We start from the raw sequence: 14,796 nt of genomic DNA, 5'->3' as shown, positions 1-14,796 counted from the left end.
TATATATTTCAATCATCATTTCATTATAGTCCATGTCATTGTTCTTGCTTCCACATGACTTCAGAAAATGGGTTATGAAACTTAAATAAAAACCTTAATTATATTCACTTGTCCATTTTGATTTGTTGTACATGGCTCCAAGTTGGCTGTTTTCATTAATAATTTATGAAATTTATGAATTAAAATCTAAAATATATATTGTGTTGATACTTAGTTCAATGGCTATAAACCTGTTTAAGAAATGAGTCTGAAAGACAAATTATAAGTAGAAGTGCTTTTAAATTCACTGCAGACTCAAATCCCAATTCATAGTTTTTAGTTTTAGCCCTGTACATATCTTACTTTCTTCCATATTTATTATCAGTTACATGTAATTTCTTTTAGCAAACTTATGTGATCACTTACCATCTACGATATTTCAAGTTGAAGAAAAAGTGTCCATCTTACCGTTACCCAGAGACGTTATACGTCTTTGCGTTACCGAATGTGGAATGCGGAAGTAAAGTAGGAAATGACTGGGATGTTTACAAGCGAGTTACCTGCCCAATTTACGGTGCAAATAGGAATATGTTCCTGATGAAAAACGCTAAACATTAGGGATGCATATTAACGAAATACCACCGTAACAATGGTACTGTAATATGTAAAAGGAACATATAAACATGTTGAAAACACGGACAAGCACTTACTTTGAAGCTATCTTCTCCCACATCGAATCTTTAGATTTCTTCGTCACTCCGGGTCCGAAAGAAGCCGATAAAGGGAGTGATGGTGGACCCTTCGTCAATAAGAATGGCTACTTCCTCAGGAGAAAAATTGCTTTTTCTCCCTCGAGGTTTCTTCTCCGCGATCACAGTTGGTTCTAAAGCAACTTCCATCGTCTGCTAGGCTAACGAAAGGGAGATAACTCGTGCCTCGCATTTTTCTATCTCTCGCACGAAAGAGTCTCGATCTTAGCTAAGATCGGATCGTAAGATCGGGACCGGCTACGATCGGCCTAAAATCGGTTAGTGGAACGGGTGTAACTTTTAGCTAAGACGATTGTAAAATTGGCGTAACTTGCTAAGATTGATCTTAGTTAAGATCGGTTAGTGGAACGGCACCCTGGAGTTTAGCGCTTTACAAATGGACTCATTATTATTATTTTGACAGTATTAAATACTGAAATAAACACTCCCACAGCCCATAATGTACATTTATTATCCACACCTATATGTGCATTTATCAGCATTCATATGGAAATTGACATGTCTAATGGCAGATGAAGATTCTTTAGTTTCTACGACACAACATCCTTCTCATTTCTACAATTCTCGCCGTTGTACTGGGAATTGTTGCTGGGATTATGTGCCGGTCTCTCAAGCCAACCCCTGAAGCTATTCAGTTGGTGCAGTTCCCTGGAGAGGTTTCCTTCGTATGCTGAAGATGCTGATGCTGCCTCTGATAGTCGCCAGTATTATTACAGGTAAGTTTACCACCTGCGCATATTCGTTGGTTGACGTTGTAGTATCCACCAGGAACACTTGTCGACATTGTCTACTTATCCCTATTATACTGCAAATAAACGACATGCCAATTTTCACATTTCATTATCTTGCAATTTTTTTAATACATTTATTTAATATTTGTTATTGTTTAGTAGGATTAGATACCAACTCATGTAAGTGACCTACCAATATTGTTTGCCTTAATGATCTGTATCTGTAATATATAAATCGGATTTAACCCGTCTTTCCAACGTACTACATTGATTTATCAACTGGATAAATGGACAACACATGTTGAAAAGTATGCCATTTATTTTATGCTTAAAAAAGCAAAAGTTGATAAATGTAACCTAATATCTTGTTACGTATGCCAATATTATGAAAAATCTTGATAGACTACTATTTAATTTCAAGTTTTGTGAGCAGAACCAAACCATATATGTTTCTTGAAGGTCTGGGGAATATAAAGGGTTCATCTGCTGGAAGGATGGGTGTACTTTCTATGGTTTACTATGCAAGTACCTCTGTTGCTGCAACACTCGTTGGTTTGGCATTAGTCCTGAGCATCAAACCTGGATCATACTCAGATCCATTAACAACCGACATTCAACACAATGGTGCCATGGCGCCAGCAATCGATATCATTTTGGATTTAGTAAGGTAGGGTTGTTTTGTTGTTTAATGCAGCACTCAACTATATTCCTGGTATATAGCGTCGGTCTGTAAATAATTTAGTCTGGACCAGACAATCTAGTGACTGACATCATGAGCATCTGTTTATGCACGTCGCGTGTGATGATATGCATCAGCCATGTCAGACTATGCAATACCATCAGCTGTCTCAGCCAAGAAAAATTTCCTGAAGGCCAAATTGTATGCGTCTCCCCAAGATGCGTTAATGTAGGGCATCTGTAAAGGCAGATTAATTTTCTCATCATGTAATAAATTTAAAAAGGGGAAATATGTGTGTTATTACATATTACCATTATATCAGAATACATGTCCATAACATCTGTCTCAGTATATGAAATGTGTTAACAATTTCACATTTAAATACATATTGGAGACAAGTGATTCAAATTTGTTTTTGTATTTCGTCCCTCACATTGATAATAGCTTTGTAGGAACAGCATATTAAGTAAATTGCATCTATTCTTAGGAGCAAAAGAAACGTCAGTTTGGAATCTTCCTTTGCAGAAACGGATATCTGTAAACTCATTTAATGTTTTGATTGTATATTTTTGACATCCTCAACTTTACCTGAGCAAAGACATTCCTTTCCCAAACTCAGAATGGAACCAAGGAAATGGTGTCGAAAACGCAACAAGATCTCGGAGATGGTACGATGTTCTCCATGTTTTTCATGCAACTCATGCTGCACGTGCTGTTCACAAGGACCAGCCCTATAAAATGCACCCCAAACCCTTGTTGAAACATTCACAATACAACGTCAGCAGGATGCCGCGACTCAGGACAGCTCAGAGGAACCAGGCGCTAGGAAGACTTGAACCTTACCCTGGACCTATCCTCACCCCGCGTCATCGGCGTGAATGTCTACAGTTTGCCCTACAACACCAAAACTGGCGATACATGTAATGGAAAACTGTTCTGTTCACAGATGAGAGTCGGTACTGCGTATCAACTGCAGATGGCAGAACAAGAATATGGCGACGACGTGGCCAGCGTTACTCAGATCAATGTGTTATGGAAAGAGACTCATGGGGAGCTGCAAGTATCATGGTATTGGGTGGAATAGGCCTGAACCAGAGAGTGGGTCCTGTGGTGTTCCAGAACCTTGGTCCAAGGAGAGGACGCGGCATAACAGCGATGCGCTACATCGACCAAGCTCTCAGAACCCACGTCATACCACATTTCGCACGTCACCGGAACACAATTTTCCAGCATGATAACGCCCGGGCCCATACTGCCAGAGCTACACGGGACTTCCCACAGCAGAACGGTGTCAACATTATGCAGTGACCAGCCCTTAGTCCTGATTTAAACCCAATTGTACATCTTTGGGATAAATTCAGAGGAGACTGAATAATGACATACCAAGGCCAAATACAGCCGATTTATTGCGCCAGGCCTTTCTCAGTGTGGTTCCAGGTGCCAATGGCCTTCATCAATCGATTGGTTCACTCCATGCATTGACGCTGTGCTGCCGTTATTGCCGCTCGTGGTGGTCACAATAGATACTGAAGTCAAGGGTCTGAATGGACCGCAAACGTTCACGTAAGGTCTTGAAAGTCTTCATTGATGTGTCAAGATATTGTACACAAAATCCGTTTTGGATCCACGTATTATGTCAATGTCTGTAATGATTTGATTACAGTGCCTATCTAATTTTGAATTCGTATTGACGGGTTTTTTTACTGCTGAGTATATTTAGTGTTGCTTATAATACCAGGGACTATGATTGTGTCTAACGTCGCTAAATATAACAGTTTGTATCGGCTCAAACATCGTTCCTGACAACATCGTTGCTGCTACAGTCCTACACTCAAGAACTGAGATGGTAATTCATGAGTTCCGGGACGATGTCAATTCCAGTTCTGGTGATCATTTTTGGGAAATCCAAGAACATAAGCCAGCGTGTTAGTACAGCAAGAAAAACTGTGAGGGTGGATGGTGCAAATGTCATAGGTATTCTTACATCTTGTTGCTGACGTTTCTAAATAGTTAGGTTGGATGAGTTCCCTAATGTCGTTGACAAGGAAATACATAATAGTTTTCATGACCAAGGCAATAACGGTTACATAATGTACTGAAACGTTAATCGGAAGGGGTTTCATGCCATCTTCCTTCGACCGCCTCCGTGGTGTAGTGGTTGGAGCGTCCGCCCGGAGAGTGGAAGGTCGCGGGTTCGCTCCCCGACCGCGTCATACCAAAAGACGTTAAAATATGTTGCTTGTTGGTCCCTGCCTGGCGCTCGGCATTATGGGTACATCAAGGACTGGTCGGCTCGGAGTCAGTATAATGTGTCTGAGTGGGGTATTCATGCTTCACTGAGGCATGGTATTTCAGTGGGCTAGCACTATAAAACCAGCTTAAGTCTGGGCTAGTACAAGTAGCTGCACATACACATACACACGCATGCACGTCGTCATATGAGCGAAATATTCTCAAGCACGACGTTAAACCCAATTTCACCTCACCATCTTCCTTCCTCAGTTGGTGGCCGATCGCACAAACTTTAAGAAGCTAAGGCAATGTTGCTTGGTCAATTTGAATAGAAAACATCCAAAGTTACAAGAGCTTGATGATCTTTCTGCATTTGAATGGAATTCCTCAATAAACTGGTCAGGTTTAAACGTGATATATAAAATTTCTAATGATGATGAGGTACTTATCCGTAATCATTCTTTTGATTATGATCTTATTTATACGTCGACAAAACAATACTGTAAGTGACTACAGGGTTAAGATGAATCTTTGTCAAGAAATGTGGAAATACTCTGCGGAGATTTTGACATTATAACCGATAATGTCGAGTTTAGGAAGAGCATCAAAGCAGTTTAGACAAATACGAGGTTTTAATACACTTTAATGACCCTCATTTCGATTTTTATGGAATAAGTCCCTATGGTGGTCACACATGATCGAAGCACAAGATTAATACCATGACAAAACCTCCTTTGTTTAAACTGTTTTTTCTTCATCTTTGAAAAAATGTCGAATTGCAACCAATGCTACGACATGCCATAATGAAAAATGATACATATACAAACAATAACAGCTACTATCATTCCCAAAAATAACACAAACAGACAAAACAAGGAAATAAACTAAATTAGAGACCGAAAATAGAAACTAAAAACAACAACCAAACAAAAAACAACAAAGAAAACAGAAACAAACAAAATAAAAGAAAACAGAAGGGATTAAAAATAACGCGAGTAGAGAGAATCATTATTGCTGCACAAACCAGTCACCAATCGGTACTTTTGTAATATAATTACATCGGTTACACTGAAACAGTTATAGTGAATTGTTGTTATGCACCTTTCTCCAATGATCAGTTCATTTCAAATGCATATCGCTAAGTGCTAGCGAAACCCCCCAAATTTTTACACACAAACTTACTCCATCCATATCAATTGCCTATCCGAAAAGTTTGAAGAATTGGCCTTGTGTTTGATCAATGGGACATGATGCTCAGTTATTCCAACTATTTCTCTCGGCAGGCGTCATTACCTACTGCATTGTGTTTGGTGTTATTCTAAACCAACTTGGTCATCGTGGAGGCGTGGTGGAACAATTCTTCACCGTCATCAATCTCGTCACCTTCAAAATGATCACACTTGTCATGTGGTAGGTGCAAAATAACACACCGTAAGAGACGCAGAGAGAGAGAGAGAGAGAGAGAGAGAGAGAGAGAGAGAGAGAGAGAGAGAGAGAGAGAGAGAGAGAGAGAGAGAGAGAGAGAGAGAGAGAGAGTTCATTTCTGTATTTCACTGGAATACGTCTCCACTGTCTGTTTGTATCATAATTGCATGTATTTGCCCAGGTATTCACCACTTGGCATCCTGTTTCTCATCACTGCCCAGATAATGTCCACAACTGACCTGAGGGAGGCTGGACAAACACTGGTTATCTACATTGCAACTGAAATGGCTGAAATGGCTGGATTGGCAATCCATTCATTGGTGGTCCTTCCCGGCTTGTATTTCATTCTGACCCGAAAGAACCCATATGCAATATACCTCAAGACAACACAAGCTGTAATAACCGCATTGGCAACAAGCTCCAGGTACACATGTTCAATTCAATTTATCTCACTCAGATACCGAGTCTGTTATATCCGTCATATTTGCTGTAAGGTTACAGGATAGACACCGATAATGGCGGAACTATAATGACGAATGCCATCTAAAGTACTGTCGGAAATGCTAGAAAAATGCTTTTTGACTTATATTTAAAATTCAGAGGTATTACAGTTACTTAAATAACAAATATCACTTTAAGAAACATCTACCTAATGAAGACCGAGGGAATAAATTGTGAGACATGCCCTAAAATGCGTTTTTACTGATGAAAATACCAAAAACTTAGAAAAAAGGGGTAGTGGGACGTTATTTGATACAAACATTAACTGCCTGTGTTACAGCATACACGGTATCGACAGGTAAAGTTGACACCTGAGCACACCCTCGGGCGATGGGTCATCTCAATAGATGTTTTCTTCAAAATGTTGAATATGTGTATGTATAGTATACGTATTGGTTATGGAAGGGATCATTTGTGTATGTGTGTTTGTTGTGAAATAAACATACGAATTACTGTAAATTGGAAAGAATCCTATCACTTGTGTTATCTTATCGATTGATTGTAGAAATGTGCAACGTTTTAATGTTTGGCATGTCAACAGTATATTTCATTGCGAAAATATGGATGTAATTCAGTCAGTTTAATCTAGTTGTGAACACTGGCCAAAGATTTATCGAAGTCACTGGTGTAGCTTCTTTAGAATATATATATTATTCTTCTCCTAAAGTTTGTAGACCGCCCGTCTAAGTACTCCCTTGTCAAAGTTGTCAAGGATGGTTTTACGTCCCGGTTTTGCTTTGAGACGGTCCCTGTCTCGTCTGATTTGTTTACAATATTGTAAACTTGTTGGTAAGACATACCAACAGCTCTACAAGTTCTGTATTAAACCATTTATATACTAATGAAAGGTTTACCTCTGTCTTTTTCAAGCACAAACAACTTGTAAACCTTTGCAACAATCGCCTACAAATAGTTGGCCACAGTGGACGCTGTGATAAAGATGTGCATGCATGACGGGGAAACATATTTATCAAGACTTAACATTTATATTAATATTTCTTCAATAAAGAAACGATAATTAAGTAAAGTAACACAAACATTCAACATTTATTTGTTTAAGAAAAACGTTAATTTATATTTTTACGCCACCTGTATTATTAGCATAAATGTAAAGACTATTTCAGATTACTGTTGTTGAACTCTGAAAAAATTTAAGTTGTTGTTTTGGTACCGAATTCTCTCCTGTAAACTGCCCTTTAAATGCATGGGCATGTTAAATCAATTGAAATAAAAATTAGGTATACTATAGGTGAGTTGATATATTGACAACATAATACATTTATCACCTTTCCGACAGTACTGTAACTACAATGAGCAAATGATGCTCTAGAGGTAAAGGAAGACAGATGTTGAATATTGTGGCTTTTGGGGAAGGCCTAAAAGTATCACTACATTAAATCCAATTCAGCTACCATTCAAAAGATGAAACTAATTTTTCCAACTGACTTTGTGTTTGGAGTAACTGTATTGAAACCTATTAGACTTGATGAACCGACCTGTTGAGTTATGGCTGCTTTACCCCCGCATTAATCTTCTATTTGCATATGACACTGTATTGATAATGTTCACGTCAAATGTGGAGAACAAATTAATGTATACGTGCAGGTGTTTTTGTATGAAATAGGACTGTTACATCAGGCGGCAACAAATTTTTAGAGCAATATGCAGAAGGAAACAGTGTCCAACATACATTCATCCCTAATTATTATAACAGTCAAAATCTAACAGTCAATAAATGCTGACACTGCTACGGTTCATTTTAAACTGATTCAAGCTCCAATGTGAATGATCAAATAAACTCAAAGCTTCAAATGAATACATTTCTTTAGATTTGTCTTTTTTATCACATTAATTTGAATATTCACAGAACACTTATTAAACATGAAATTTACCAAATTCAATATGACATCAGAATACAGGCACATAATGTGTATGGAAAATGTCATTCTATGACTTCATGTTCTACGCTTTTGTAAAAGCTGTTTTTCACGCATTAACCCTTGAAGACCCAGGTTAGAATTGGTCTTCAACAACCCACCCTAGAGGCATCTAACGGGATCGGGTGGTGAGGCTCACTGACTTGATTGACACATGGTACGGTATTCCCATTTGCTGTTGAGGACTGGATTGCCTGGTACAGACTCGATTATTTACAGACCGCCGCCATATTGCTGAAATATGAATATTAAACAACAACAAATAACAAGCAACTTACATGCATTTAATAGGAAAAGTACAACGACAGCTTTGTCAAGTATATTTACTGATAATGGCAATACATGAACACCTCGCTGTTGTGACTCTAGGCAGCCATTTTGTATTTGATTGAAGACTGCTGTTTACTTCGCGTAAGTTGCCCTTCGAGTTGCCAAAATATTGTAACCTCGTTTTACTCAGCTCAATCAAACATCATCAGTCAGTTGATACGATGTTGTGATTGGGAATCAGGAATTAAGAGCTCAGCCTTCTTTACATGACAGTTGGATCTATTCACAGTGCTGCCACGCTGCCGGTGACGATGCAGTGTGTGGAGCAGCGGATGAAGATGGACACACGGATTTCCCGTTTCATCCTCCCAGTGGGTGCCACAGTCAACATTGACGGCGCTGCTGTGTTTTGCCATTGTCTGATGTTCATTGCTCAGTACAATGGGATCAGCCTGACATTCGGAGAGATGTAATAATTATAAGGTATGTTTGTAATCTTGGTGGGTTTCTGGGGTATAATTGGTGAGGCAAACACCCGTATAGATGAGTAATTATAAGATCGTTAGATCGTTTGGGCTCTTACTACAACAGCGGGATCCACAACAATATAATTCGGCGCTCGAATCAGTTGGATCATGTAGTTAGATTTTCTGATACTGTTGATAGCGGTGGAGTAATATCAGCCAGTTCGACCTGGATGCCGTTGTACAAAACAACCTTTAGCGCTAAGACTGTTTATGTTGAGGTACATGGGACTTACGATCACCTTAGCGCTAAGGTTGTTTTTACAACCTTACGCGATATTGCTGACTTCAACATGAAGCAACAAAACAGTTCAGACTCTAAAATGCTATATTAGAGATAGAAATCTTTGAGGGTGCCAACCTCCTTCTCCCTCACTTCCCTAGAATCACTATGAGTCCCAATTGGTTACTGCTGAATCCAAATATACTCCATTCTTACTCTGCAGGGGCAGAAGTTCTTCACAGACGTAAACCTAGAGACCTAGTTCCTAGACAATACAAGCTTGTGGTTTAAATTCATATTACTGTAAAGATATTTTTAAAATGTATAAATACCTGTATCTCTTATATGTGGAATCTGCGCACCAAATACGATTTTTGCTTCTCTAATTCCACGGAGCTGAGTCCTGAGTGCTCTGTAAATACCAATCCAGCCTACCAAAAGCTGGTTGGCAGACAAACTCCTTATTTAGTACTTTCTCAAAACAGACAGTAAACTTATTTCAGTGAATACCAACAGAGTACAAGGTAAAACGTATTAGTGCGCACATAAAATGTGAGTAGGTTGAAGTCACAAGTTAGTAACTGTAAAAAGAAGCGGTTGTAAACTGCCCATATTGTACAGAACAGAATGTTTGATGGTACGCTTTTGGGTTGCCTTTAAGAAAACAACGTAGATTCTTTTTGTGCATATCCATTTGTGCTAACTGCGGTTTAGACATTTACTGAGATAAAAGGTTGTGAGCCCCTTTTTAACCAGTTTAGAAATTACTGAGATAAAATTGAATAGGTTGTGAGCCCCTTTAAACCAGCAAATTAGAACACAGACAACACATTGTACCCATGATATTCAATAATATTCTTGAATGAACAATAAACAAGATTACAATGAGTGACATTACACATTTTTAATACAATACAATTGAGTCACAAATCTAAAATATTCAGACAGAAATCTAAAACATCAACTCACCAAAGTCCTGACATTACCGGTAAACAGATGTACTGATTGAAGATTGATGACAACTGTTGAAAGTTTAATGTAGACGTGTGTGCGGTCGGCCTTGAAACGTTGATGTTATCACAAATTAGCTTAAATCCAGAGTAGTAGTCCCGTCAGACATCTCAGCAACCATCCTTTATATACCTGTTATACAGTTCTAGATATTTCTAGAAAAGAAATTACAATATAAACAAGAATATACTCAATTAAAAAGTAAATATAATACATAAAAATGCTTATTTACAGATGGGTCCAAGAATGGTGGCGCGGTTGCTTGTGCCACTGTCATTGGATCCAGAACAATATCTTCCCGATTACCAAATAACAGCTCTATTTTCACAGCAGAAGCTAATACCATATTAACAGCCTTAAAATATATTAAAAACACCATAAATATAAACAATACATAATCTTTTCCGACTCTCTTCTTGCCTTCAGGCTATTAAAAATTTATCTTGCAAACATCCACTTTTGATCGACATAATTGAATTATATAATGATCTTTCTACTGGCCAATGCGACATCGTATTTTGTTGGTTACCCAGCCATGTTGGCATTTCTGGGAACACCATGGCTGATCTTGCTGCTAAGGCCCTACTCAACAAATCTGTGACACCACTTCTTATTTCATACTCTGTTTAAAACAATCTGATTAGATCGTACATCCGTGATCTGATGCAGAAGAAGTGGGACACCCAAGTTGGTATTAATAAATTACCTGTAATAAAACCCTATGTTGGTTGTACCTACTTTGGTTGTCAGTCCAGATTTGAAGAGGTCATCATGCGACGATGTCGTATTGGCTACACACAAGATATACTCATGTATATCTATTGAAAGGCGAGGATCCTCCGTTTTGTATCCCTTGATGAGAGAGTCACTGTCAAACAAATCCTGCTTGACTGTGTTGAATTCTCCATCATAAGGGGTAAATATTTAAATATCAAAACAGTAAAGGACCGTTTTAATAATGTTAATTATCATTTAATCATTGAGTTTTTTAAAAGAGATAGATTTGTTAAATGAATTTTGATATATGTTTTGTAAATAGATAAGGTTTTATAATTGGTAGATTAGATTATCAACTTCGATTGTTAGTGGCTGTATCCTTAAAGGGGGTTAAAGAGAGGGTACCTAAGTTCCAAAACTTTCAAGGTCAATTTCGCTCTACCAAACTTTTAATCGTAGCATTTTCGTTATTTTAAATTATGGCTTAACTTTCCTACAATCGCCAGCGGCTGAAGGGATGGTGTAAATCCAACTAGGGCCATGCAGGTAGCAAAAGCACTGTAAGTCCCCATGGTCCCTGGTATGGTGATCTACCTTCAGTTGTTGGCGATCTATAGCCCATTTTTATACTGTATTGTCCTAATTTAAAATCCAATTTTAGAGAGAGATGCTGGTTTTATTTCTTGATGCTGTGATATTCTAGTCGGTTTTACTGTCCTTCGATGACAGGTTTTTATACTTTACATGTATTTATGGTGAATTCTAAACTTGTTTTAGTCACGATATGGCTGAAATATTGACGATGTGACTTCAAATTCTTACTCACTCACTCACTAGAAAGATTTACGCCATAACACAATCATCGAAGCGCTTCTCGGCGCTTCTCTCCCGTCGGAAGCAAAGCAAACAAAGGGAGGTAACTCCCAAGCCCACTCTCAAAAGGTGAAAATACATACTCTACGTAAGTGTGAGTTCAAATCTAAGATTTGTGTGACCCATAATAACTAAAAGTTAATTAATGTGACAAATTAATTAACAAAAACACAACGTCATAACTCTAACAATGATGCAAATCATATTCAGCATTTTATCCCTTTTGTTAATAAATTGATTGACTTATTTCCTCTTTAATTCCTTAGGCAGTTTAGATTCAAACAATAAAAGGATTTAATTTTCAACAAACTTCATGCTGTGTTACTTACAGTCACTGCATAGTTACTGTTCATATGGTGTTCTTGTGCATCGACCATTTTGGCATACAAGCCAAAATTACTGACTGACTGACTGACTGAGTTTGGTTTTACGCCGTTTTTAGCAATATTCCAGCAATATCACGGCGGGGGACACCAGAAATGGGCTTCACACATTGTACCCATGTGGGGATTCCAAAATTACTACACCTAATAGTTGTAAGTAATGAATTAAAATACACAGGCATTTACACACAGAGATAGCTTTCTACATGTAATGGTGATTTATAAATGCTGGTGATGGAGGAGTATATATTTGTTGTACTTGATGTCCGCAGTGGAAGGGGTAAGTCTTTCAGTTATCAAAATGGTTAACAGATAAAGGGTGTAATAATTTGAACGGGTTTTGGTTACCAAGTTGAATTCAGGTTATGTGTTTCTACATTTCACACACATTTTACAAAGTTGATAACCAGGAATTCCAAAGCAGTAGGATAAGGCTATGCAGAGTATATTTTGTACCATAAGCCTCAAAGTCAGCTAACGTATTTTATTTTCTCATTGCTTTTCATTTTGATAGATGTATCATATCTAAGGGATGTAATATGGTGTTCAATGCGTTTTATGCATAATTGGCTTTGAATCTAGTTTCACGATAAAACAACGTTTGGTGTCACATTTAATATTTTCCAGTTTAAAAGCTGTTTTCAGCAGTGTAGGATCTGCTGGTGTCCCTGGCGCTGCTGTTGCTATGATGTTGCTTGTTCTGAAAGCTATTGGTCTCCCGGAACGAGGAATATCTTTCTTGGTCACCGTTGATTGGTTGATGTAAGTTACCCTTATTACCATATGCTAATGCTTGATCTGGCACATAGAGTGACCTGTATTGAGAATACTAGATATTTGGATTCATCTCAGTTGTTGCATTATCTGGGTACATGAAACTGTCCGAGTTCATTTTATGTTGCTATCATTATATTGACTTCGGAACAAGTATCTTCTCAACAACTACCTCACTCATTATGCCTAAAACAAGCTAAAGTCTCAAGATTATAATATCTGATGTACACTTTACCGGTATTTCGAAGATCGAAGTTAAGAGTGACATTCTATGATTGAAATAATACCCCGCTTGTGTGTTTCTGGGCTGGTAAATATGCATTTAAAAAAATATTTGCATTGCATCGGCAACATTGTAGCCATATAGCGATTGCCTTATTGGAAACACATAGTATTGGAACGTGTGCTATCAGTCTAATTAGCAACCCAATCGGTCTGTCTAGATGACAGGTTGACATGGTTTCGTAGTGATTCATTCACACAATGCTTTGTCATCGTATTCGCATGGTGACAATCACTTGATTGTCCAGACTCAGTTCTTCACAAACAATAGCACACAGCTGTAAAACTGCTGAAACAAATATATACTCATGATATTGTACAACCGAGTCTCCTTTACGTAGAGATTTCTCATTGATGATGAAAGAATTTTGTCTTCTATTTGTTGGTAGTGTCATAAACATTTGATCTTTCCAGGGATCGTTTCCGCACAATGGTAAATGTGGCTAGTGATTGTCTGGTCGTAGGAGTTGTCTCCCATTACACAAAGCTCCCACCACGTGAAACATCAGAGACTCAAAGTGATCCTTTGCGGGAAGAGCAGGAGATGCTGGAGAATGACCTGGTGTGAAACACAACCATCTCCTTACACGTCCCAAAATCCTCTCATGAAGACGATTTTCTTTCAGTCAACGAAAATTCAGTAGGACTGTTTTGTAATGTACATATCATATATATGCTGGCACAAGAAATATATATAAATGTAAATACCCACACATTCTTCCGATCTGCCCAATGTTTCTTCTTGCATTGTAAACCAATAATTCATTATAAGATTCTATGGTTTCATTTTGTTAACGAATGTCTTTATCATACTTCTAGATTGTACAAAACATATAAAAGTCCTTCAATTTTAATATAAGCCTTTAACTTTGATATCGTGTTTGTATTTATATGTGTTAACTATCCCTCAGAAATAGAGTAGCCTCGAGCATCTTGCAGCTACATGTAAGAGACAACAAAATGGATTGGTGTGGTCAGGATAGAGAGACAGAGACTTGGTTGTTTGCGTTAGACCTTACTGAGATATCGCGATGCACTCCTCATAATGTAACTCACTATGTTTTTATGCCCAGACTTGATTAGAGTCTGAAGAATGTGCACAAATTAGTTCCCTTTAGTATCAAGTGTCAGTGGTAGGTTAGGCGTGCTTCAGGTTAGAAGTTGGCTTTCCTTTTTCAGGCATGGGTTTTGTCACAGGTACTGCATGTAACGATGAATAGGCTTACCTTTTCATGAACACATTTAAACTTTATTTGATTATGGTAAAATTCAGCGCTAGCCTACACTGCTGCAGTTTAAGGGCTAGTCTCACTTTGCCACCACCTGAGTGTTGTTTTAATGGATTAGGGGCTACAGCCCCTACAGTCTTTTGGTTAGGTATGTGTGTTTATATGTAAACTGCACACTGACATGACAATCTGAGGTAATATTTATTGGACAAGATAAATTAACAAAGACTGACTGACTGAGTTTGGTTTTACGCAG

General features: G+C 38.1%; 1 protein-coding gene across 1 annotated transcript; it reads left to right on the top strand.

Annotated features, from left to right (window-relative positions):
* Positions 1 to 1,425: 1,425 nt before the first annotated feature.
* On the top strand, positions 1,426 to 13,879 carry LOC124261371 (excitatory amino acid transporter 3-like). Its single transcript, XM_046695679.1, has 5 exons — positions 1,426 to 1,465; positions 5,675 to 5,801; positions 8,814 to 8,993; positions 12,901 to 13,017; positions 13,726 to 13,879. Exons 1-5 carry the CDS (start codon positions 1,426 to 1,428, stop codon positions 13,877 to 13,879), a joined length of 618 nt encoding a protein of 205 aa, XP_046551635.1.
* Positions 13,880 to 14,796: the final 917 nt, after the last annotated feature.

This window comes from Haliotis rubra, unplaced genomic scaffold (assembly GCF_003918875.1).
Source record: "Haliotis rubra isolate DU_JTF1 unplaced genomic scaffold, ASM391887v1 Scf1193, whole genome shotgun sequence".
Taxonomy (NCBI): Eukaryota; Metazoa; Mollusca; class Gastropoda; order Lepetellida; family Haliotidae; genus Haliotis; species Haliotis rubra.
Note: the sequence above shows the minus strand (reverse complement) of the source record. Positions and strands in the feature narration are given on the sequence as shown.